Source organism: Zonotrichia leucophrys, chromosome 17, assembly GCF_028769735.1.
Source record: "Zonotrichia leucophrys gambelii isolate GWCS_2022_RI chromosome 17, RI_Zleu_2.0, whole genome shotgun sequence".
NCBI classification, from domain to species: domain Eukaryota; kingdom Metazoa; phylum Chordata; class Aves; order Passeriformes; family Passerellidae; genus Zonotrichia; species Zonotrichia leucophrys.
In genome coordinates this window covers 4,660,794-4,682,739 of record NC_088186.1, presented here as the reverse complement: position 1 = coordinate 4,682,739, position 21,946 = coordinate 4,660,794, and the positions used below count along the sequence as shown (strand labels likewise).

Here is a 21,946-nt window from a genome sequence, read left to right as displayed (position 1 = left end):
TTTTCCCGCTGCTCGCACTCCAGCGTTAATCCTGGAAGCGGCTGTGCCATCCCGCCCCTGTGGCTCTGCGGGGCGATGCCGCTCCCAGGGCAGCTCCGAGCGATCCCCGGTGTCCCGGAGCCGCGTCCTGCGGGCGGTGCGGGCACAGGGAGCCGATCCCTTCCCTCCTGCGTGATGCCCAGAGCCGGCGGTGCCTCCGCCGTGCTCGGGCACCGCGGGCACCTCGCTGCCCTCCCGGTGCGGGGCGGGGAACGGGTTAAGGGCGGGGGGCGGAGGGCCCGGCCCGGCCCTGCCCGCCCCTATTTAAGGCGGCGGCGGGCGCGGGCGGCTCGGTGCGATGGCGGCTCCGCGCCGGCCGAGCGGCGGGGGGCTGCGGAGAGCCCCGCACGACGGGCGGCTGGACGAGATCAACAAGGTGGGGCTGGGGCCGCCTCCCGACCCCTGTGGGGAATGGGGAGGGGGCTGCGGAGGGGGCGGGAGGAGGAGGGGGGCGGTGGGTGCAGGAGGAGCTGGAGACCCCTCTGCCCAAACCCCTTTGGGGAGGGGATCCGGCCGCAGGAGGAAGCGGGGTTCCTGCGGGGATCGCTCTCCATCCGCTGGTATTGCCCTCTCAGGCGGCTCTTTCCTCCCGTGCATCGCACATCGGCAGGTCCGAGCGGGCTGGTGGGCGCCCGGGGGCTGGCTGCTATGGAATTCCCTTTGGGAACGTGCTCCGGCAAGAATGGGGGCTATTGTTCTCCTGGAGGATTTCAACCTCCTCTCTGCTGTATCGAGCGCTTCAACTTTTCCTTCCCGGAATGAGAAGTTTCTGCTGCTCAGAGCTGACTCCAGCCTTCCTAGCTTTTCATTACAGCGGGTGAACGGGCTGCCCGGGATGGCTGGACGTCCCACAAGCCTCGGGCAGGGGGAATGGAACCTCCTGGATTAGTGCAAAGTGCACTGGGCTTCGTGCCCTTCATGCCAGGGTCAGGCAAGGTCCTTTCCCCCGAGCTCCAGGCTTACCCCGTCCATTGCTTGGCATGGTTATTGGGGCAGCTCTGTTGGCATCCCTCCCAGCTAAGAGCAGTTCTGAGGGTGAAAAGAAGGTTTTAATCTCGAAGCAAACAGTGCTGGGATTTCTAGCACTTTGTAGGTGCTCCTTTAGTTGGTGACACCTTGGTGTTACAAGTACAGAAATCAAATTGCTGTACAAGATGAAAGCCCAGAGGAGATGGGCTCACCTTGCCCTCACACTGACTAAGCTATGAAAAGTAGCAATATGCTCCTCCAGTGAGACAGTAGAGGTGAAGTTTAGATCACTGGGGAGGGAATTAAGTCATTAGAAATTACTCAATTAACTAGAAATTAGGATGTGCTGTGGAAAAAGAGATGTCAGGCATAAGGTGTGGAATAAGAGCACTTGGTTAAAATGGAGCCTTTGTAACCTGCAGCTAAAAGGCAGGCACAGCACACCCCGCACCAAGGTGTGTAGCTGGGTCTAATGCATCTCTCCTAGCCGAGGGGGTGCTGGCCCTTAGGCTGGGGCTCAAGGGACTGTGTTGTACCTACTGCTGCAGCTTTTGCTTCTCCAGAGCCTCCAGCATCACACAAGCACAAGGTGGATGCATGATCCTTAAGCTGGTGGGAGCTGTAGGACTGAGCCTGGGAAGCTGTGATGCTGGGGGTGTGCCACTGCTGTGTCCCCAGGCTCAGGGCTGTTCCCACACAGGGGACAGGTTCCCTATCTCTCCCCTAAGCTGACATCACTTCTGGCCTTTTCTTTGGCTGAGGTTTGGGTGACAGAAATGAAACAAGCTGTGTGACTTCCCACTGACAGAGCTGCTTGTTTGCACCCTTGCTGCCCTGTGTGCTGGCTCAGCGCTACGAGCTGGGGTTTGAGCAGCTCAAAACCGAGCTGCAGATAGCACGGGTGGCAGATGCCCGTGGATCCTCAGAAGCCATTGTGCTCTGGGCAGCAACCCCCACGCTGCTGTGCTCTGCCAGCTCTGTGTGGCAATGGGGGAGTGCAGCAAACAGCCTCACACCGCCCTGACAAACAGCTGATACAGAAACTTGGGCTGATACTGTGGCTGGAGCCAGGGACGGGGTTTTCCCCAGCACTGGAGAGCCCTAGGGCTGTAAAACAGTCAAGTGCTCCTAATAAAACCCATCAGGCCAAATTCCTATCAGGCTTAATCTCATTGTCTCATCCTAACACTTAGCTCCCTCCAGCCCTGTTTTCCTGGCTGGTTTCTACCCCAGAGCTCTCTCTGGGATATGGGTCTGGCAGGCAGAAGGCTGAGTGCACATGTGCTGCTGAAGGATAGCTGAGTCCTGGTGCTGGCTCCTCTCTTCCAGCCTGAACCACTCTTGTGGGCTCCCCTCTTGGTTTTCCCCTCTTTTCAGGCAATGCAATCACATTGTCCAGCCTCGTGCATCAAGGTGGCAGGTCTAATCCAGCACAGATTAGTTTCAACCTTGTTTTACCTTCTAATGCTCTGGGCTGCAGGGAAGGAATTCAGCCTGTTAGAGAGCAGGTGCCTGCTTCTCCCATCAAGGGCAGGCACGAGCATCCCTCAGCCCTTCCCAGCCCCTGCAGGCAGGGTGGCTGGCATTCAGCACTTAAAAACCCCTGTGAGAGCTTGGCCTGCCAGCTGGAGGCACCTTTTTGGGGAGCAAGGATGGATCTGGCTTTGCTCAGGTTGTGTTGCAGGTAACTGGGGCTTGTCTGACTGAGTTTATTGGCTTAGAAAAGTCAAGAGCTCAAGAAAGGCTGTTCAGGGCAGGAGCAGGGGAGAGGCTTTTAAAGCAGTTCTTATTAATAGAACATGCTCCTTAAAATGGGAACTTTAGCAAAGGGCTCTAGGAGAAACTTCAGCCGGGCTCTAGGAGGAACTTTCAGCCACTCTGAGTTTGAGTCACGGGCCCTGGGGACTGAATTCCTGTGTGCCATTGTGAGTGTTTTCCTTATCACAGTCACAGCCCGGCTCACACACAATGTGGAGAGTGGAATGCCTTTCAAGTACAGCCCCTTGTTGCTTCCTTGCACCTGGAGCAGAGCTGTGGTGCTGGCGGGCTCTCCAGCCCCCCTCCAGTTGAAGCACAAGGGAACTGAGCCCTAATGCTGTGTGCAGTGTCACCTGTGCTGCTTTTGTGCCAGGGCTGGTGGCTCCTGGGCATGTATCCTTCAGCCATCAGGTCTGGATGCATTCCCTTCAATCTTCACCATTTCTGTCCCGCTTTTTGCTCCCAGAGAGACTCTGTGCTCTGTCCTCACATCCCCTGTCCTGCTGGGAGGTGGAAGCTGCTTGCTGCTCCTGCAGGGCAGGAACGAAGCTGTGACCTAGTGGCCAGGAGGTGTTTTGGCCCTGTTTTGGCTTTCAGTGATGTTTGCCTTCTGCAGAGGCTGTTCAGTGGTGATGGCAGCAGGTAACACTACTCTGGTCTCTGGTGGCTCCTGCTGCTGCCTGGGCCCAGGTCTCAAAGCTGAATTGGGCCCTTTGTGTTGGGCTGGTAAATGATACCCCTGGGTAGAAATAACTGAGCTAAATGAAACTGAGTTTGCAAAGGAGAGCAAAAGAAGGAACTGGAAATGCTGTTTTTCACCACAGCTCTCCATCTGAGTCGGTGACCATGGTGATGAGGGAAGCCAGTGTCACACTGGTTTTGTGGCCATGGTGTCTGGTGTCCCATCTGGAGTTTCTGGGGTGGGAGGAGGGGGTGGCAGTCACTTCTGTCCTAGTGGGCTTCCTACAAAAACCTAGTTCAGCTGCAGGGAAAAGACTTGCAGTGGTTAACTGGCAGTGAAGGTTTGAGGATTCCCTGAGCAGTCCAAGCTCCCCTGTCCCAATGAGGAAGAAGGGAGCAGCTCCAGGTGTGTGGGACCCAGAGCACAGGAGCAGGATTAGCATTACCAAGTGATCAGCACACTCCTGCCTTCCCCATGAGCATGGGGAGCAGTGGTGAGGAACACATTCCCAGTGTAGGGAACAGCCTCAGCCCTCCATCCACTCACCCCTCGAGGGGTTTGTCCTGGGCAGGCCATGCATAAACTGTGCAGATGTTAATGATTTCTGCACTGAAGAATGTGGTGTTGTGCTGAACACAGATCGAGTCATTAAGCTGTGCTGGGCTGGAGCTGGTGTGGGAGGGCAGGGACAGGAGCAAGACCCTGCTGCTCACAGCTGTGGGGAGTGCTGCTGGCAGGGCACAGCACAAGAGCTGGCTGTGCAAGCTGTGGTCTGTTCTCTTGGCTATCTCAAGGTTTTTGAGGTGGGGCTAGGGACAAGTGACCAGAAGTGAGCAGGGTAGAGGGAGAAAATGGATATTTGGTATAAGAGTTCCTGAGCCCAAAATACCCATCCTCTTGGGCATATGACATTCTGCAAACTTTGCCTGCTCTATTTGCAACCCCTCTGAGTTTATCTAAGAGTTTGAAATCTGAGATAAGAGTGCTTTCTGCAAGGACTAGGAGCCCTTGCTGGAAATAAGTGCCCAATCCACATGCTAAGTGTGCTTAAGCAGAGATGTGGAGAGCTGGAACCTTGGGTGAGCAAGAACAGGGGCTTTCATGCAGGTTTTCCAAAGGCAGGTGGGGTCCAGTCCTCCCTCAAGCTGCTGGTGGGAAATCTGAGACATCAGAGGGATTCCCCTTGCACTGGAATGTTAATGACAAGGTGTGGAGGGATTCAGCCCATTTTCAAGTCTCCTGGTGCTGTTGCTCAGCTGTGACTCTCTGGGAATTGTGAATCTTCTGGCTTTGGAGGTGTCCTCCAGGGTGTTTTCACACCTTTAACCTTGAGGATATTTTTTTTTTTCTGTTCTAGGAGTTCCTCTGTGACCCAAAGTTCAGTAATGAAAAAGGCCTGGAGGAGAAGTTGGCAGTGTTCAAAGGTGAGAACTGGAGGGTCGCCCTGTCCTTTGGGCCTTACTGTTTGCTCTGAACCAGATTATTTTCCTCAGCACTTGGGTGTCACCAGCCTGAGATTCTCGGCCAAATACAAGTGACTGAGCTCGGATGGATGCCTTCCCCCTTGCTTGTGGGACTTGGTGAAACTCTCTGGAGAGGTGTTTTCCACACAAGCCTTTGTGCTTCTCCTGCTTGCAGGGCAGGGACTTGTCACCCTACAGACACCCTGCCTGGCAGCTGCTGTTACTACAAAACCTGCTGTGTGAGCAAAACCTTGGGGAGCAGCAAAGGAGGATGGTTTCTGTCTAGTTACCCAGCAAGCTAACTGGCATAACGGGCAATGCAATAGCTGGACTCTATTTTTTGTTTTTCCAATATGTAGGAGGGCCTCATTCCACAAAGAAGAAGTGTCAGCTGCTTTCTGGAGGAGTTGGGGACTTCCTCTCTCCAAAAGTTTTAGTTCTTTCCCAGCCCCCTGACAGCAGAGGGAACACAGCACTGATATGTCTAGTTCTGGCCAAAGCCTGACTCCAGTGGGTCAGCAGATCCAGGGCTTAGGTTTGGGCCTTTTTCTGGGACAGGGGACAGAGAAACAGCTCAAAAGCCTGGAGTCCTCTGGAGCTTGTCCTCAGACTGGTTAGAGGACAAGATCTGGCAGGGTTATTCTGGTGTACCCACTTTCTTTCCAAGCAGTGGCTGAAGGCAGTTGGGAAAACATGCCTGCGTCACACTGCCTCGAGGCTTGTGCTCAACCTGGCTCTAACCAAATAAAACCTGACCTTGCTTCCATTTCAGACATTGTCTGCTGTTTCCCTTTGAATTTTGGCTTTGCAATCCAGCGAGGAAGAAGCTGGCTGGCGTTTTGTGATCCCTTACACTGCTGGGCACAGAGGAGCCTCCTGTGCTCCCCCATCTCTTTGTGTTGCCTTTTGTGCAGCTTTGGCTTTTGGCTGCAGCCCCGCATTATTTTTTCCCATCACAATTGGGGCTCTTCAAACATTGCAACTGTAGGTCACAGGCGCAGAATTCCCTGTAACGAGAGCCTTTGGCATCTCTTCCTGCTGCCTCGTGAGTTTGTCTCCGTGGCCTGTCCCTCTCTCCAAGGCCTCCTCCAGCTCCCCCAACAATCAGCTCATTGTGTGATGATGGGGGGAATATTTCTTCTCTGCTGTCCTTCCCACTTCCTCCTCCCAGCCTGGGGGAGGCAGAGATGGAGCCCCCATGCAGTGTTTGTGTAAATGTGTTTGTGAGGGAGGGACCGTGCATGGTTTTTGCCCCACTATATCCCTGCTGCTGGGGTGGGAGGGAAATGTGAATGTGTGAGCTGAGGCTGGTGTAAAGCTGCCTCTGTTCTCTGCACTGTTGGCTAAGTGTCAGCTCAGAAGAAAAGAAAACATGGGCTGGGCATGGACATGGCAGAGCAGGGTTTGTGCCCCAGGCATATGCAGGGGTGCCTGACCCTGGTGAGGGAGGTGGCAGCTAAAATGCACAAGGTCATTCTGGTGAGGCAGAGAGTGGGGAGAGGCAGTCCCACATCAGCCCCTAATCAGGCTGTGTTACAGCCCTGATTTCTTCTAGGATTGGTTGCTTGATGCTTGATGTGAGACATTTACTCCAGCCTGAAGCATGAATAGCTTTGGTTTGTACATGGTATTTCCTGCCCATGGTATTCTGTCCTGGTCAGCTCATGGCAGCAGTAATCCATGGGCTGAGACCCAGGTGAAGACATGCCAAGCCATTCCTTTGCCTTCTTCCCATCAGTCCAGTTATCCCAACAATTTCCTTTAGAAGCAGGTCCTGGGAAGACTCCATTGTGTGAAATAACCACTCTTCCCTTTGGCTCCTTAAATTAGCCTGCCACTTCTGTGTTCATCCTCACATACCTGCTGGTGTTCCTGGAACAGAGGCAAAAGGTGTTTTCCATTTTCCTTCCTGGGGCAAAGGAGCAACCTGGAAGGGCTTGGTTATTTTGAGTCCTCCAAGGCTGGTGTGGGGAGTGAGTGCTCACTGCAGGGTGATTTCTCCAGCTCAGCATGGATGGATGGTGCCAGCAGGCATTTTGCTCTTTCCATTTAGTCGAGCTGAGGTGATGGGGGCCTCCTGTGGTGCTGGGAGCTGTATGGTCTGTAAGACAGACAAATCCTTGCCTGAAGAGCTTAAAGTCTAAATGGGGAACAGCTATCAAGAGATGGGGGTGTGTAGGAAGCTCAGGTGTGCCACTTCAAAGGGCAGAAACTGCACAGGACTGAATTCCTGAATTTTCTAACTCAAATCAGTGCTCTGCCTGTTGCAGCATGCAAGTTTTTGTCCTGCAAAGCTAACCAGACCTTCTGGAGCAGGCTCTGCCTCTCTCTGACAATGCCAGAGTTGCTCGAGTCAGCAGTGTTTGACAGCAGGCTGGAAGGGCAAACAACCTGCTCCAGCATCACTGTGCCCAGGCATGTTCTTGGCTTCACCCTCTTGATGTGGTCCTTGAGCATCTCAGCTGGCAGGTGCTGCTCTGGGAGGGAGCACGGTGATGGGAGCACTGTGGAGTCTGTCCCTCATTACTGCAGGCAACTGCGTCATTTAATCCCCCTCCTAATCCGATCAAGCTTCATCTCGGCAGTGCCCAGGGGTTTGTTTTCCTTGCTACTCCTTCTGGGAGCCTGTTCCAGAGCTTTGTTTTTCTGGCTGGAAACCTTTTAACGCTGTTCATAGCCAGCTGATACCTTGTTCTCATGCCAGTGTTTTCCTTCAGCTTAAATGAAAAGCAGCCACAATTACAGAGAACTTAACTCTAGAGCCCTAGAGTTGAGATAAGCGTGCTAAAACCAGGCCTTGAGATGGTCTCCCCCTCTGAACTTTGCATTCAGCAGTATATCAATCTTATCACCAAATGCTTTATTTCAGGGCTGTAAGCAGGCAGTGCTCCAAAGCCCTGCACACCCCCCTGCTCTAGAGTCCTGCTAACTTGATTCTGTGTCTCTTCCAGAGAAATACATGGAGTTTGACCTGAACAACCAAGGTGAAATTGGTGAGTGATTCTGAGGGATGATGGGCTGGAAAAGCCACAGCCTGTCAGCTGCTGAATCTGCTGCTTCCTTCTGCATCATGGTGTTGAGGAGGAAAACTAGTGGGCTTTTCCTGTATTCAGCCTTGCTTGGACCTTGATTGCCAGCTGGGGGCTTCCTTGGCTCTCCAGCCCCTGCCTCTCAGCTTCCTCTGTCTCTCCTTGCCTATTTCAAGATCTAAGCTCTTCTCAGTGCTGTTCTCCTGAAGTTCTGTTGATCTCCTCCACTTCTTTCTGCTCCAAATCCTTTTTTTTTTTTTTTCTTCTCCTTTTTTCTCCACTGAGGCCTTCTACTCAATCCTCTGCTGCAAAGCTGGGAATTCAGAGCTGGGAAGCTGCAGGACTTGGACAATCCTAGGAGTTGCCTGGCTTGAGGCAGGAGCTGTATAAATCCATGAGCAATTCTCTGGTGCAGAGAAGCTCTTTGCTTTGCAAGGAAGGGAGCAGAGGGAAGCCAAGGCCTTGGGAGTGAGTCTGGCTCAGCTGAGCAGCCCTGCTTTGGGTTCAGAAAGCACCAGTTACATAAAGTTCCAGCCTCCTGCAGGCCTGGAGCTGACACTGAAGTGTAATCACTTGTGCACTGTGCCCTTCCAGGAGGCAGCTGCCTCGTTCCCCTCCTCCACAAGTGTTCCAGCTGAAGTGCAGCCCGTGTGGAGCTGGAGAGGCCTGGCTGAGGCTTCCGGGAGGGAAGGGGCCCGCAGGTCTCAGCAGGCAGCAGTGCAACGGGAGGAAATGGCCTGTGGCGATGGGCAGGGGCGTCTGCTCCCCACTGCTTGTTTGTCTCCAGCTTTAACCCCAGTGGTGCTTCCCTCCTCCCCATCCTTGTGATTCTTGGCACCACGATCCGAGCTAGAGAGCACTGTCCCCACGTGTGTCTGGAGCACTGGAGTTGTCCCCCTTCTCTGAGTGTGTGGTACTTTTATCCTGAGCTGCACAAGTGGGAAGTGATGCTCTGTACTGGGCAGAGTGGCAGTGAGCTGTGCTGGAAGGCTTTTTGTGTCAGCCACAGGGTGAGGGTGGTGTCAGGTGGGAACTCATGGCTCTGTCCCTAGGGTTACTCTGTGGGGTCACCCCTTGACAGCAGTGATTGCTCTTGCAGATTTGATGTCTGTCAAAAGGATGATGGAGAAGCTGGGGGCTCCGAAGACCCACCTAGAGCTGAAGAGGATGATCTCTGAGGTGACTGGAGGGGTCAGCGACACCATCTCCTACCAGGACTTTGTCAACTTGATGCTTGGGAAGCGCTCTGCTGTGCTCAAACTGTGAGTGTTGCGGGATGGAGCTGGGGAGAGCAGCAGCACCTGAGCTGCTCCGGGGGCAGCTGGGAAGCACAGGCTGTTCTGTCTGATGGAGCTGGAGCTGTGCACACTCAGGGTTCGTGGAGGGAGACAAGGATCCTTGTGCAGGGCAGTCTGCAGGGTGCCATGCAGGGTGTACAAGCTGAGCAGTGGCGAGTGCTCCCAGCAGAGCTGCCTGCTGTGTGTTAGCACCAGGCTTCCTCCCACGTGCTCCATGGGAGCCATCCCCCTCCCTTCCCGAGGGTGTGCAGGCATTCAGCACTGCAGGACTGCTTCCCATCTCCTCCTTGAGGATCCTGCTGGCTTTGGGGACACAGACTTCCCCTGTGGATGGTGGCAGGACCTCAGTGAATAACGGAGCATCCTGTATCCCGCAGGATGCTCCATCCTTGCCTGATGTTGGAGGGATGGGCAGTAGATGGAGATGGGGCACATGCTTAAAACAGCTGGCTCGTGCTGGGAGAGGTTTTCTGTGATACAGGCTGCCAGCACTAGCCTCCCACGGCCCCCTCTGCCCTCTCGACAGGGTTCTGAAAGTGCTGCTCGAACAAATGGCTTCCAAACACTTGCTTGGCTCCATCTCCATCCCATTGAAGCCTGGCATTTCCTTTCACAGCTCAGAGGCTGGCTCTGCTTTTGTGTCTGAAACTGCCATGAATAGGAGCTGATCCTCTCCATCCTCCTTACCCCTTTTTGAAGGCAGCTTTAGAAACACAGCCAGCTTTCCGGGCAGGTTGGGAGGAAGAATCTTGCATCCACTTCTCACGTGGTTTCTCTAAGCTGGGACATGTTTGCTGGCAGATTCTCCCCACTGCGTGCTGTGTCTCTGTTGTGATGCTTCTCTTCCCAGCAGACACAGACTTCTGACATCCCTGCTCCTCCTTTTTCTCCACAGAACCAGACAGAGCCTGCAGCGTGTCCTGTATCTCCCATCCCTCCTCCCAACTGCAGCAGCTTTCACAAACAGGTCCCTTCTCTTGCTAACAGACACCCCATTGTCTGTTGGACCCTGTAGAGCAGGAGCAGAAATGTAAAACTCGTCCTAAGAGCAGTGCAGCCCTTTGATCCATCGAGGCAGCTGGCATTCCCAGCGTAGCTGCAGTCCTCAGGGAGGAAGACAGTGCTAGTGGTTACAAAATGCTTGAGATTCCTACAGCCAGTGCCTTGCTCCTTGTTTTTGCTCTCTCCCCTGGCTGTAATTGCTGTTGCTTGCTCGGTGTTGGCTTCTGAATGCTCTGTTGTGTGGTTATGTGCAAGGTGGGCCAGGAGTGGTATTTGCTTTTACGCATCAGGAGCACTTGGCATGCAGTGTGTGCCCAGGGGATTTCGGAAGTGGCTGTCTAAATAAAATGTGCTAATCCCCTGGGTTCTGAGAGGAAAACCAGCAGAGACTTAGGGAACCCACTCCTGGTAGCTGCTGGAAAAGCCAGCCTGGCAGCACTGCCCTCTGTTGGCTTTCCCTGCTTTGTTAATTATCTGAGTGCTCTTTGTAGGGGAGCCAGATGCTCTTTTTCAGCAGAGAATGCCACCCCCAATGATGGATAAATATACATTTGTTGTTTTTTTTTAATTGGCAATATCTGTTGTGTTTTGCAGGGTCATGATGTTTGAAGGAAAAGCCAATGAAAGCAGCCGAAAACCTTCTGGTCCCCCTCCAGAGAGAGACATAGCCAGCCTCCCTTGAAGAGGACAGGCTGTAAAATGGGCACTGTTTGCTTTGCTGGTCTGTAACAGAGGTTACCTGTGCTTTGTTACTCTTTACTGTGGACAGTCCTAGTTTTCAACTAACCTGCCTTAGAGGAACAGCAAGGGAAGCTGGAGCCCCCCAGCTCGTGTCTTTCTGCTGCATCCCTTAGCCAACTCGATCTGTTAGACAGAAGCCGTAGCACCAAGTGTAATGTGAGACCAAAAAGAACAAAAAATATCCTGTGATTTTTACTCTTTCCTCTGCCCTTCCTGCATTTCTCAGACGAGGAGCTACTTTGTTCCCAGCCTATGGATTCAGAGCTGTGCTTGTCATGACAGGTTCCTGATGGTCCTTGCTGCCAGACGTGGACAAAGCCCCTGAGAGCGGCTTCATGGGTGCAAAGAAATAAGTGCCTTCTCTGCTCCATCCTCCTGTTCCTACTTTGGACTTAGTTCTTCCCCTCCTGACCTCCCCAAAATGCAAATCAGCCTCCCACATCTGCCTGATCCTATGGGGAATGTGCTTGGACACAGAGATCTGCCTGCACAGCCTGTTGGAGTGGGGACAGTTTCTGTCTGCTCTGGGGGCTCATCCTGCGGGCAGATCTCGGGGTCCAACTGCAAGTGAGGATGGTTAATGCCACCTTGGGGACCCCCTTCCTGATAAATCACCACTTGGGCCCGACCAGGAGTGTAACCTCTGGGCAGGTGGTTGTCTGTCCCATCCATGGAGTCCAGAACCAAGCTGTGATGCCTTTGCAGCCCCACAGGATTCCTGGGGCAAGTGAAACCTCCAGGTGAAAGGAAGCTGAGTGACCAAACTGAGCCTGGCCAGAGCAGTTGCAGATGAGGATCTGTCCTCAGGCAGCTGCTCTGTCCCTCTGATTTTTGCAGACCTCCCTGTATGTGTTTCAGCCTGGTCCCCTGGGATTATCCATTTCCCTAATGGATAAACCCTCAAATCTGCAAAATAAGAAGGGCTGTAAATATGGAATATGAGCTGGGACTGTGCTATCCATGCTCTGGGTACTGTGGTGATCCTTGTTCCATACACAATTTCTGGAATTCAGGTGTTTGCTCTTTGGCCTTTCCCTCCTCTTTTCTTAAATGTTCTTGACAGCTTTTAACTTTTTTAAATCATGGTTTAGTAAGTACATTTTTTTAAGGAAATACAGATGATTAACTCTACTAGGCTGATTGTTCCTGCCAAAGGCTGCACTTTTAAATAATTTAAAAAACCAACAAAAACATTCTCACTACTGTTTGTGTGAAAACCAAAACTGTAACAGAGAGAAAAATTATGAGCAAAAGCAGCACCAGTCTACTTCAAGGACTGAAAATAAATCTTTTGAAGCTACACAGTGTGTCAGTGTTTACTGTTATCTCCTCTGAAGTTTGGTCCATATGACTGGTTGAAGATTAAGAGAGCTGGTTTCCAAGTCTGTTAATATAAACTCTTAAACAGATCGTGGAGATAGGTTTGGGCTGTCTTGATCTGATTTTTATCTGTAATAACTGACTGAAAGCCATGGAGTTTGTGGGATGAAATACAGAGGCCACCTCCTGAAAGTTGGCGCTTTTTTCTGACTTACTGAAAAAGAAGCAGGTGCCAGTGCTTGTTTTAAGGAATAACTTGTTTATTGAGAGCAGACACTTGCAATGCTTCTCTTGAAGGAAGGGTTTTTTTATTATTCCCTCTGCTCTGGAAGCAATTGCCCAAGGTTCTTGTCTGATGTGAATTATCTAAAGGGGAGACCACATTTCCCAGGGAATTACTGTGTGCACTTTTTTCACATGTTTCTCAAAAAGGACAGAATTTCCCTGAGATCACAGCCCCATGTCTGCTTTCTGCTGCCTGGTAGCCTCTGGGAATGCACCTGCTTTTCTTGGCTGTGTGTTGGAGCTAGTGTTCACTTAGGAAATAAAGGAAGCATATTACACGAGGGAAACTTGGATGTGGTTTGCTGCAGTTCAGGTCACTGCCCAAAGCCATCATTGTTTGTCTCTGTGGAAATCCTTCTCCTTTTTGGTCCTGGAAAAGAGAATGACCTGCTAGAGCTGGAAACAGCCCTTCTCAAGATGTTCCCATAGTGCTGAGTGCTGGCATTCTGTCTGGTTGGGAGCTGAACCCCTCAAAACTTGAACAAGTAAAGAGATTGGGGACCTGGCATGATTAAGGCCCCATATTCTGCTTTTGCATGGTCCTGGAGCACAGTAAGGCTCCTCCAGCTCACAGAGCTGCTGTGTTTGCAGCTCAGGCACCCCGCACTGGAGCTGACCCAGAGCATCCCTGTGCTCCCACTGCAGCCCACGCCAAGGGAGCTGGATTTTAGCTGATGGAAAGGCACGAAACTGAGTCAGGGTAGGGTTAGGTTGGAATTAGGAAAAGGTTCTTCCCTAGAGGGTGCTGGGCTCCCCAGGGAACAGGCACGGTCCCAAGGCTGCCAGAGCTGCAGGATGTTTGGACATGGCTCTCAGGGACATGGTGGGACTCTGGGGTTGGCCTGTGCAGGGTCAGGAGCTCAATTTAACCATCCTTGAGCGTCCCTTCCAACTCGGGAGTCTGTTATTCCTTAGCCCTTCAGCAATACTGATACGGGAAAAGCATCAAAGCAGCTCACCAAGGGCTGGTGGCAGGGCGAGCAGCCGCCGGCCAGGCGCCACCGTGGCCCGGCAGGGACAGCCGGAGGCCACCCCGCTGTCAGCGGGGTCTGTCCCCTCAGGATGGAGCGAGGCACGGGCATCATGCAGCTCCCAGCGCCTCAGAACGTGTGGAGGGTTAGAGCACACAGCCTTAATCTGTGCCAGGGGGGTTTAGGTTGGACCCTGGCAGGAATTTCTGCACAGAAAGGCTGATTTGATATCGGAACGGGCTGCCCGGAGGGGTGCTGCAGTCACGGTCCCTGGAGGTGTTTAAGCAACGCCACTCAGTGATGTGGGTGACAGGTGGTGTTCGGTCACAGATTGGATTCGATGGTTTCAGAGATAGTTTCCAATCTGTGCAAAGAGGGTTTACTAAGCACAGCTGCGGTAGGGGAGGAGCCGCTGGGAGGACCCGGAGCAGCGAGAGCCGCGGCCAGAGCGGCCCCGGCGGAAGCGGAAGCGGCGCGGGGCTCTCCCGGCGGAGCGCGGGCGGCGGGACCGCGGCCGCGGGGCCGCCATGGGGGACGACATGGACGTGATCCCCGAGCGGGAGATGAAGGTGAGGCACGGGAAGAGCGGGGCTGTGGGGGCAGCCCGGCGGGGGGACAGGCTGTTTAACTCGGGCCGGGGAGCCTTGGCTTGGAGCCGGAGGGGAGCGGGGCTTGGAGAAGGCTCGGCCTGGGCTGCGAGCGGTGGTGGGTTATGGGGGAGGCTTGGTTGGGACCGTGGGGCTGACAAACCGGGAGGGTCGGCTCGGGATATGGCGGGGCTGTTTGAGACATCCTGGCAGTGTTTGTGAAGCAGAACCGCAGGATGGGTCAGGCTGGAAGGGACCACGGTGTTCATCTGGGCAAACCTCCCAAGGATGCTCAGACTGGTTCGTCCCAGAGCACACAGCACAGGATTGTGTCCGAAGGGGTCTGGAATATCTCCAGTGAGGGACACTGCAGCATTTCTGGGCAATCTTGAGGACTTGCCAGTATAGCGTGGTACAAGCTTGTGGGGTGGAAAAGTGAGGTCTGGCATGGCCTTGGTGTAGAGGGGTGTTTAATGCCTGGGGAGGGAATCACAGAATGGTTTGGGTTGGAAGGAACCCTACAGCTCTTGTTCTAACCCCTGCCACGGGCAGGGACACCTTCCACTAGACCAGGTTGCTCCAAGCCTCGTTCTTGAGCAGTTTCAGGGATGAAGAAGAGTTGGAGGAGCCATGTTTTGGAAGAAGAGTGATATGTTTCTATGTTCTCCTGTCAGCATGCCTTGTGCTGGGATCTCCTGGTTTGGGGATGTGTGGCTGTGGGGCAGTGTGAGCTGGAGTCTTGCTGTGTGGAGCCAGCCTGGCCCATCCTGTGTCACCCAGTGTTGCTGTGAGAAGGGACATGGGGGAACAGATTCCTGGGGTGATGATGGGTCTTTGTGCAGCTGCCTTCTGCCCTCACAGACACGGTGGTTGGGCTGTTTGCTTTGCAGAAGTTTCTGAGTTCCTACAGCCTCCTCAGATTGCAGGAATGTACTTATTTAGTGGCAGTTATTTGGGAATAACTCAGCTTGAGTGGAGTTACTAACATGTAGGTTAGCAAATATGTGCCTGTAGCAGCAAGTTTTGTTCAGTTCTGTCCCATCTTTTTGTTCCTTTCTCTTTGTATCTCTTGGCTGGTTTTGGTGTGCTCCTGAGGTCAGATATCCCTGGCAGATTTTATGAACACAAGCACTGGGTACAAGTGAGATTTAACCAATGGAAAAAAAAAATAAAATAGTGTGATCTCAGTCTTTCATGGATGAGACAGAAAATGTGATGGAGTGGCCAGAGCCTGCCTGGGTGTGCAGGATAGAGAAGCCAAAGCAAACTGTTCCTCTTGGGCAGCATGTGAGCAGCCTCTTCCCAACTCTCCCAAACAGGATTTTCAGTTCAGAGCACTGAAGAAAGTTCGCATCTTTGATTCTCCTGATGACCTCCCCAAAGAGCGCTCCAGCCTGCTCGCAGTGTCCAACAAATATGGGCTGGTCTTTGCTGGAGGAGGGACCAGCCTGCAGATCTTCCACACCAGAGATCTTCTCATGCAGAAACAGCCAGGAGAAGATCCCAATAAAATTGGTAAGACACACTTAAATCTCATGGTAAGACACACTTAAATCTCACGGATTTGGTAGAGACAGGTTTATAGGGGTTTATGACATGGAACTCTTGGGTTCTAGTACATGTTACAGTCCTTGCCATTCTCTGTCAGGCATTTGAATTGCCACATTTTCTTGTGTGGGAAGGCAGAAACAATGGTTGGTAGCCATTCTTTGAGCCTGTGCATGTGTCAGGGATGTGTGAGAGTGGAGGGACACACTGAGGCAGTTTTCATACTGAATTACCCACTCTGACTAAATGACTGTCCAGGAGAGGAGAAGCAACCACTGGTCCACCACCTGAGTGCAGAATGGTTTTCATTCTCCTTAGTAAGTGTTCCACTCTCTACATACATAAATAAAGCCAAAAGTCTTTCCACTTATTATTACTCAGGTTACTGAGGAAGGAAAGTGGCGTTTTCTTTTCTTAGAAATTTGGCAACTCTCAAGATTGTATTGATACAGATGAAGGGATTTGCTTTCATTCAGTTTTTCTACATGTTACTTTTAATAACTGCTGTTCATAGGACTGAAGATTATTGCATAAATTTGTTGTCTCATTTTACAAGAACAATTCCCACTATTTAAATTTGTCCCCTTCATTCCATCTTCCTTTCCTTTTGTGTTTCAAGTGGAGAATATTCAGAGTACTGTGGTTCCCATGAAGTTTCCTATGCAGCACCTGGCTCTGAGCTGTGACAATCTCACCCTGTCTGTCTGTATGATGTCCAGTGAGGTTGGATCCTTCATCAGCTTTTTTGATGTCCGCACATTCCTAAATCAGGTACAGCATCTGCCAAGTGGGTTTGCCTTTGGTTTGGGGTTTGGGTTTTTTTTCAGAATACAGCAGAGGAGAGGTGTAGCTGGGGTGGTATTTTCTGTCTCTCTGAGGGTTGTCTTGTAAAGGAGTTGGTCAAAATTTGCTTGTTTTTATCATTAATTTATAGACAGATCAAAACTGCTTTGAGCTGTGCCTTCAGGAGTGTTTTGTTTTGTGCTCCACTTTGACTGTCCTGTGTATTTGTCTTCCCCAAAAGGCAAAACAGCAGAAACATGCATTTGCTTGTCACAAACTGGCCAAGGACTCAGGAGGTGCAGCCATGGTCAATGACCTGAAGTGGAACCCTGCCAGTGCTACCATGGTGGCCGTCTGTCTGTCCGATGGCAGCATCTCTGTCCTGCAGGTCACAGACTCTGTGAAGGTCTATGCCACACTCCCATCCTCTGCTGCTGTCACATCTGGTGAGTGGCAGCCTTGGAGGGCACGCAGAATGTTGGGCACTAAAGAGGAAACACTGATTAAGAGGTGTATAAACACAGGTTGTTTGTCTCAGGAGGAGGATTCTTAAAATTCTTCACAAACAGGAATGGTTTAAACTCAGTGAAACTCAGAAAATGTGTTGCAGTGGAATTACTCTTTCCCAGTTGATTGCAGCAGCTGAGTCTTGTGAGTTACCAAACATGCCCACCTGTGGTTTGTGCTGTCTCAGGCTTGACTCATTTCCAGGAAAACATGCAAATAAGCATCATCACCTGTTGGGTTTTGACCTGTATAGTCCTGCCTTCTCTGTGACTGGATGATGCCTTGTTTGATTCAGATTCATTATTTTTTTCAGTGAAAAAAATAGCAGTTTTAGTTTATTGGTCCTATTTTTGTGGGGCATCTCCAGTTCCTTAGGGCTAATGAAATTCTCTCTTTTTTTTGCCTAGTGTGTTGGAGCCCAAAGGGAAAACAACTGGCTGCAGGGAGGCAAAATGGCACTGTGGTGCAATATCTGCCTGTGAGTATTGGTGGTGTTAAGGCCTTATGATTTCAGGAGTTTAAAATATGGTATTTTGTTGGTTTGGGTTGTTGGTTGGTTTTTCTTTGATTGGTAGATTGATTTTTGTATCACATACTCCAGAATTTGGTTAGGTGGCACATGCTGTGAGCTATGTGATGCTGCCCACGTGCTTCAGTAATATTCAAGTGTCTTAGGCCAATATTTGGTTTAGTTTAAGGTTTGCAGTGGTCACTGCAGTCATGATTTCAGAGTGGCCCATGATTGTTGAAGAATGGGTGAGTTTTAAACCAGTTCTCTGGGCTTTCTGCAAAACTTGCAGTTGGATTTGTTCGTTGCCTTTTCTGTATATTTAAGAGTTGTTTTATTTGCAGAATCTGCAGGAGAAGAAAGTAATCCCTTGTCCTCCCTTTTATGACTCAGACAATCCTGTTAAAGGTGCATCTTTTTATTACTTTTTAACTTGTTTTCTCTTCAAAAGTATTTTACTAATTGTTCCCCCTGTTGTCTTTAGTTATAGCAGCTGTATAGCACTGGTTATGTAATTACAGTGTGATTTTCTGTGATTCTTAAGCTTGCTAGTTTAGGAGTTAGTTGCCATTTGCTTGTTATTTCCTTTTGTGTGCTGTGCACACTTAAAATCAACAAGGAAATATTAACTATAAAGTGTTTCTGGCTGAGGTATTTGCTTTTTCTTTCAGTTTTGGATGTGCTTTGGATTGGCACCTATGTCTTTGCCATCGTGTATGCAGAGGCTGATGGGACTCTGGAGATGTCTCCACAAGTGGTCATAGCCATATTGCCTGTAAGTGCCAGCTGTCACAATGACACAGGTGTCTGTTCCTTGTTCCTGACTTGTTCATGACAATGGAGAGTTGCTTTTATTGTTGATATTGGCACCACATAGAATTTGAGTTTAGCAGTGCTGTAAATCATGGGATTGAGGTTGGGGGATTAAGTGGAGGAAGTAGGATCCACCTGAAAATCAATGAGTAAATTGTTCTCTGCTGAGATCCAATTGTGATGTTATTGGTGTGCCCTGATACTGTCAAATTTAAGGGAGATCACTTGGTTGGTGCATTGAAGGATAAATTATCAATGTTGGTCCTACAGAAAAAGGAAGAGAAGCGACCAGAGAAGTTTGTGAATTTCATGGAGCCGTGCTACACGAGCTGCACTGAGAGACAACATCATTACTTCCTCAATTTTGTGGAGGAATGGTGAGTGGCAGGAATCATGGCAAAGTCCTTCCCTTGGTATGCATGTCTGAGGGGTCAGTGCTTCTCCATAGATTGTATTCCTCCTTTTTTATAAACCTTGCAGTGGACTGTCATGTTAGTTTTAACCTGTTTGTGTCCATGCTTACAGGGATCTAGTTCTGGCAGCTTCAGCAGCTTCCACAGAAGTCAGCATTCTTGCCAGGCAGGGGGATCAGGTAATATTTTTACTCCATTTTGGAATGTATTTTGTGTTGCATCTGTGCAAATCTACATTTTCTTTCCCCAAGTATAACCTATATAAGACCTGGAATACCATGAGATGATGATTTTTTTAAGACATCCCAAAACTAAACAAGCTTCTAAATTGTACATAATCTGAAGATAACTCTTAGGTGAACAAGAGATGTGTGTTGTGAATCAGGTTCCAGAAGTCTGTTTTTTGTTATGCTCAAAATTTGATCAAACTCACTATAATAAAGTGATTGATGTGAGCTCATCAGTTGAAGTTAAGCATTAAAAATGTCTGACCTCTGACATGCAGTGATACATGAGAAGTCACACAGAAATCTGTGAAGGACCCTGATCTTTCTGGCATTTGTTAATCTGACAAATTTAAGTAGTTACTCTCTAGCTGGTGTTTCAGCTGTTGTAGGCTGGAAGGCTGGTCACAGGAAAGCAGTAGCTGATGTAGTAATAATTTTACTTTTTGCAGAACTGGGAATCATGGGTTTTGGAGGACTCAAGCAGAGCAGAACTTCCTCTGACAGATAAAAGTGATGACACTCTGCCTGTTGGCGTTGCTGTGGACTACACCAGTAACATGCCCATCGTGATCAGTAAGTCTTGTTTGTCTTTCTTGTGGGGTAGTCCAAAAATCTCAGTATATTTGATGTTTTTGAGGGGCAGCCTTGTGCTCAGAGTTCTGGGAGATCATTCTGAAAGGCAGACCAACACACCTCCTGCTGTTTTAATTCCAAACCCACAGCACGTGGCTTCACTTCTGTGTAAGGATTCAGGGGTGATGTGTTATTTTTTTCCTGGAGCTTTCAGCATCCTGGGATATGACACTAACAGACATGACAAACAAAGCTCCTGAGTTACATCTGTCCCCAGAACTGAGTTTTAGTGAGTTTAAAGGACTTGTGTTCCAACACTGGGGATTTCAGGCTGCCCATGAGGTGTTTTTTATTCTTGTCACTTATGTCCTTTTGCAGAACTATTTTGTATCAAGTACATTTGCATGGATTTAAAGGAAAAGTGGGTTGGTTTCAAAGCCAGAAACAGCAAAGATCGCTGAGGTGAATGCGTAGGTTTTAATTCTGCATTAAAGCTCAGGTCTGTACTGCCTGAACCCTGCTGTGCTCCTCAGCTCTGCTGCATTGTTGCTGTACCTTCTGTGCTGCCTGAAGGCCCTTCAAAGCATTTTGTCAAAGTCTGAAGCTACATCTGAGCTATTGTGTTGCATCTCAGTGAATTCTGAGAATTCTACCTTGAAGGCCAGAGACAGATGGAAATAGAGATGCCTTGAGGCAGAGTGGAAGGTACTGCAGTCAGGAGTTCCTGAAGAGCACAGGAGGGTGCCAGTTAACTGAGACCTTTACCTGGAAAAAAACCTGCAGTAGGGAATTGAGGTCAAACATTTGTACTTGAATGCCAAATTGAATTTGAAGCCTTTTCTCTGTTAATCTATACAGTTACTGGATTAAGAAATCTGTCAGGACAGATTTTTTAAAGCCTGTGTTATGCTGCCTCAGAGTTTTTAAAAAGGTTTTTGGAGAAGCTCTTTGTAATACATTTTCTGTGTTCTGACACAAGAGTTTTGCTACACATTAATTGGCTTTGCAGTTCACAGCAAGTTTAGGTTGCAGAGAAACCTGATTTGTCCTGGAGCTTGTTCCCAAATAGAAACTGCCCTTCCCTAGCATGGTTTTCCTGAAGAACCAATAGTAAAGAAAAATGGCTGTTCACTGTGCTCCCTGACAAACAAAGCACCATGATTATAGCAGATTTTTCCTGTACTCTGCATGTGTTGGGTTTTTGCATGTAATTAAGCACAGTTAAACTATTACAGAATTTTAGAAATACAGAGAGTGTTCTTGAAGCCTTTAACTGTTCTGAGAATTTTTGTACTGAAGCAGACTCACAAAGCAACTGCATAAAACACAAGTATTTTATGTCAGTGGTTCAGATCACGAGGATATTTGTTTGATGTTTGCTTTCTTTAAAGTTAAAAAGCTTCCTCTGTAGCAATTCCATTTTGTAGTTTATGCATATGAATGTTAATGAGGAGACAGGGCCCAATGGAATGTGGGATTGCTGAAAGGAATTGAAGGAGGGAGCAGAGTATCAGTGAGGAAAAATGACTGCTTCAAAATCTGAAAAAGCTTGGCACAGAATTGATGGGTGAAAGTTGGGCTTTGTCATTCAGGAGATGACATTCAATTGTCAAACAACCCTTTTATGAAACATGAAGTCAGAAACATAAAGGAATACAAAAGGATAAAGAAAGAGATCTGAGCACTGACAGAGAAGCAAGGGAACAAAGATGCAAATGAAAGCAAGAAGGTAGAAATGTAAGAAATATTGAAGGAGGCAATTCCAGTAGGAACAGAATAGGAAGCTTTGACTGCAGGACTTACATGTGTGGTCTCTGGCAGGTGATGAGAAGATCCTTGCTCCAGCTCCAGTTCTGATCCTGCTCTCCACGGATGGTGTGCTTTGCCCATTTCACATGATCAACCAAAACCCAGGAGTCAAGTCACTTATTGTGACCCCAGAACCACTGCAGGTGGCAGGGGAGAGAGTTCCAAAGGCAGCAGGTGAGTGCTCCAGGGCTCAGGGGAGCACTGGGATTTGTTTCTCTGTAATGATAATGGTGAACAGTTCTTGGGAGTTTTCAGGACTGTTCTCTGTCTTTGGTGCATGAGTGTGAAATTACCAAGTCCTGTTCACCAAATCACAGGATCATTTGGTTTGGAAAAGACCTCTAAGATCATGGAGTTTGTTTGTGGGATCTCAAGCACTTTGCAGGCTGTGCATTTAGATTTCCCTGTGCAATCAGCCTTTGCAGAATAGGACCAAACCAGTTTTAGGAGGCTCTTTGCCCAGCTCTGAGCTTGGCCTGCACACTTCAGAGAGGTGATGGTTTTCCTCCATAGTTTTGCCACAGGAGGTCATGATATGAACTAAGGTGTTTGACTGCAGAAAAATCCTATTTAAATAAAATTCTTTTAAAATTCTATTTAAAGCTTTCCTCAGCACTGTGA

General features: G+C 49.8%; 2 protein-coding genes across 4 annotated transcripts in view; both read left to right on the top strand.

The window, feature by feature from the left end:
• The first annotated feature begins 269 nt into the window (after nucleotides 1–269).
• On the top strand, nucleotides 270–12,283 carry AIF1L (allograft inflammatory factor 1 like). The gene is made up of 5 exons (XM_064727990.1): nucleotides 270–415; nucleotides 4,806–4,872; nucleotides 7,863–7,904; nucleotides 9,040–9,202; nucleotides 10,835–12,283. The coding sequence occupies exons 1-5, from the start codon at nucleotides 338–340 to the stop codon at nucleotides 10,920–10,922; spliced, it is 438 nt and encodes a 145-aa protein (XP_064584060.1). The 5' UTR covers nucleotides 270–337; the 3' UTR covers nucleotides 10,923–12,283.
• Nucleotides 12,284–14,020: 1,737 nt separating this feature from the next.
• NUP214 (nucleoporin 214) overlaps nucleotides 14,021–21,946 on the top strand; it is a 39,076-nt gene continuing 31,150 nt past the window's right edge. For all 3 annotated transcript variants that reach the window (XM_064727696.1, XM_064727695.1, XM_064727694.1), the window contains exons 1-11: nucleotides 14,021–14,126; nucleotides 15,464–15,659; nucleotides 16,312–16,463; nucleotides 16,717–16,921; nucleotides 17,390–17,460; nucleotides 17,835–17,898; nucleotides 18,162–18,265; nucleotides 18,574–18,680; nucleotides 18,829–18,895; nucleotides 19,393–19,516; nucleotides 21,338–21,499. In XM_064727696.1, the coding sequence (XP_064583766.1) occupies nucleotides 14,085–14,126; nucleotides 15,464–15,659; nucleotides 16,312–16,463; nucleotides 16,717–16,921; nucleotides 17,390–17,460; nucleotides 17,835–17,898; nucleotides 18,162–18,265; nucleotides 18,574–18,680; nucleotides 18,829–18,895; nucleotides 19,393–19,516; nucleotides 21,338–21,499 (1,294 nt within the window). In that variant the 5' untranslated portion in view covers nucleotides 14,021–14,084. The remainder of the gene's footprint in view (nucleotides 14,127–15,463; nucleotides 15,660–16,311; nucleotides 16,464–16,716; nucleotides 16,922–17,389; nucleotides 17,461–17,834; nucleotides 17,899–18,161; nucleotides 18,266–18,573; nucleotides 18,681–18,828; nucleotides 18,896–19,392; nucleotides 19,517–21,337; nucleotides 21,500–21,946) is intronic.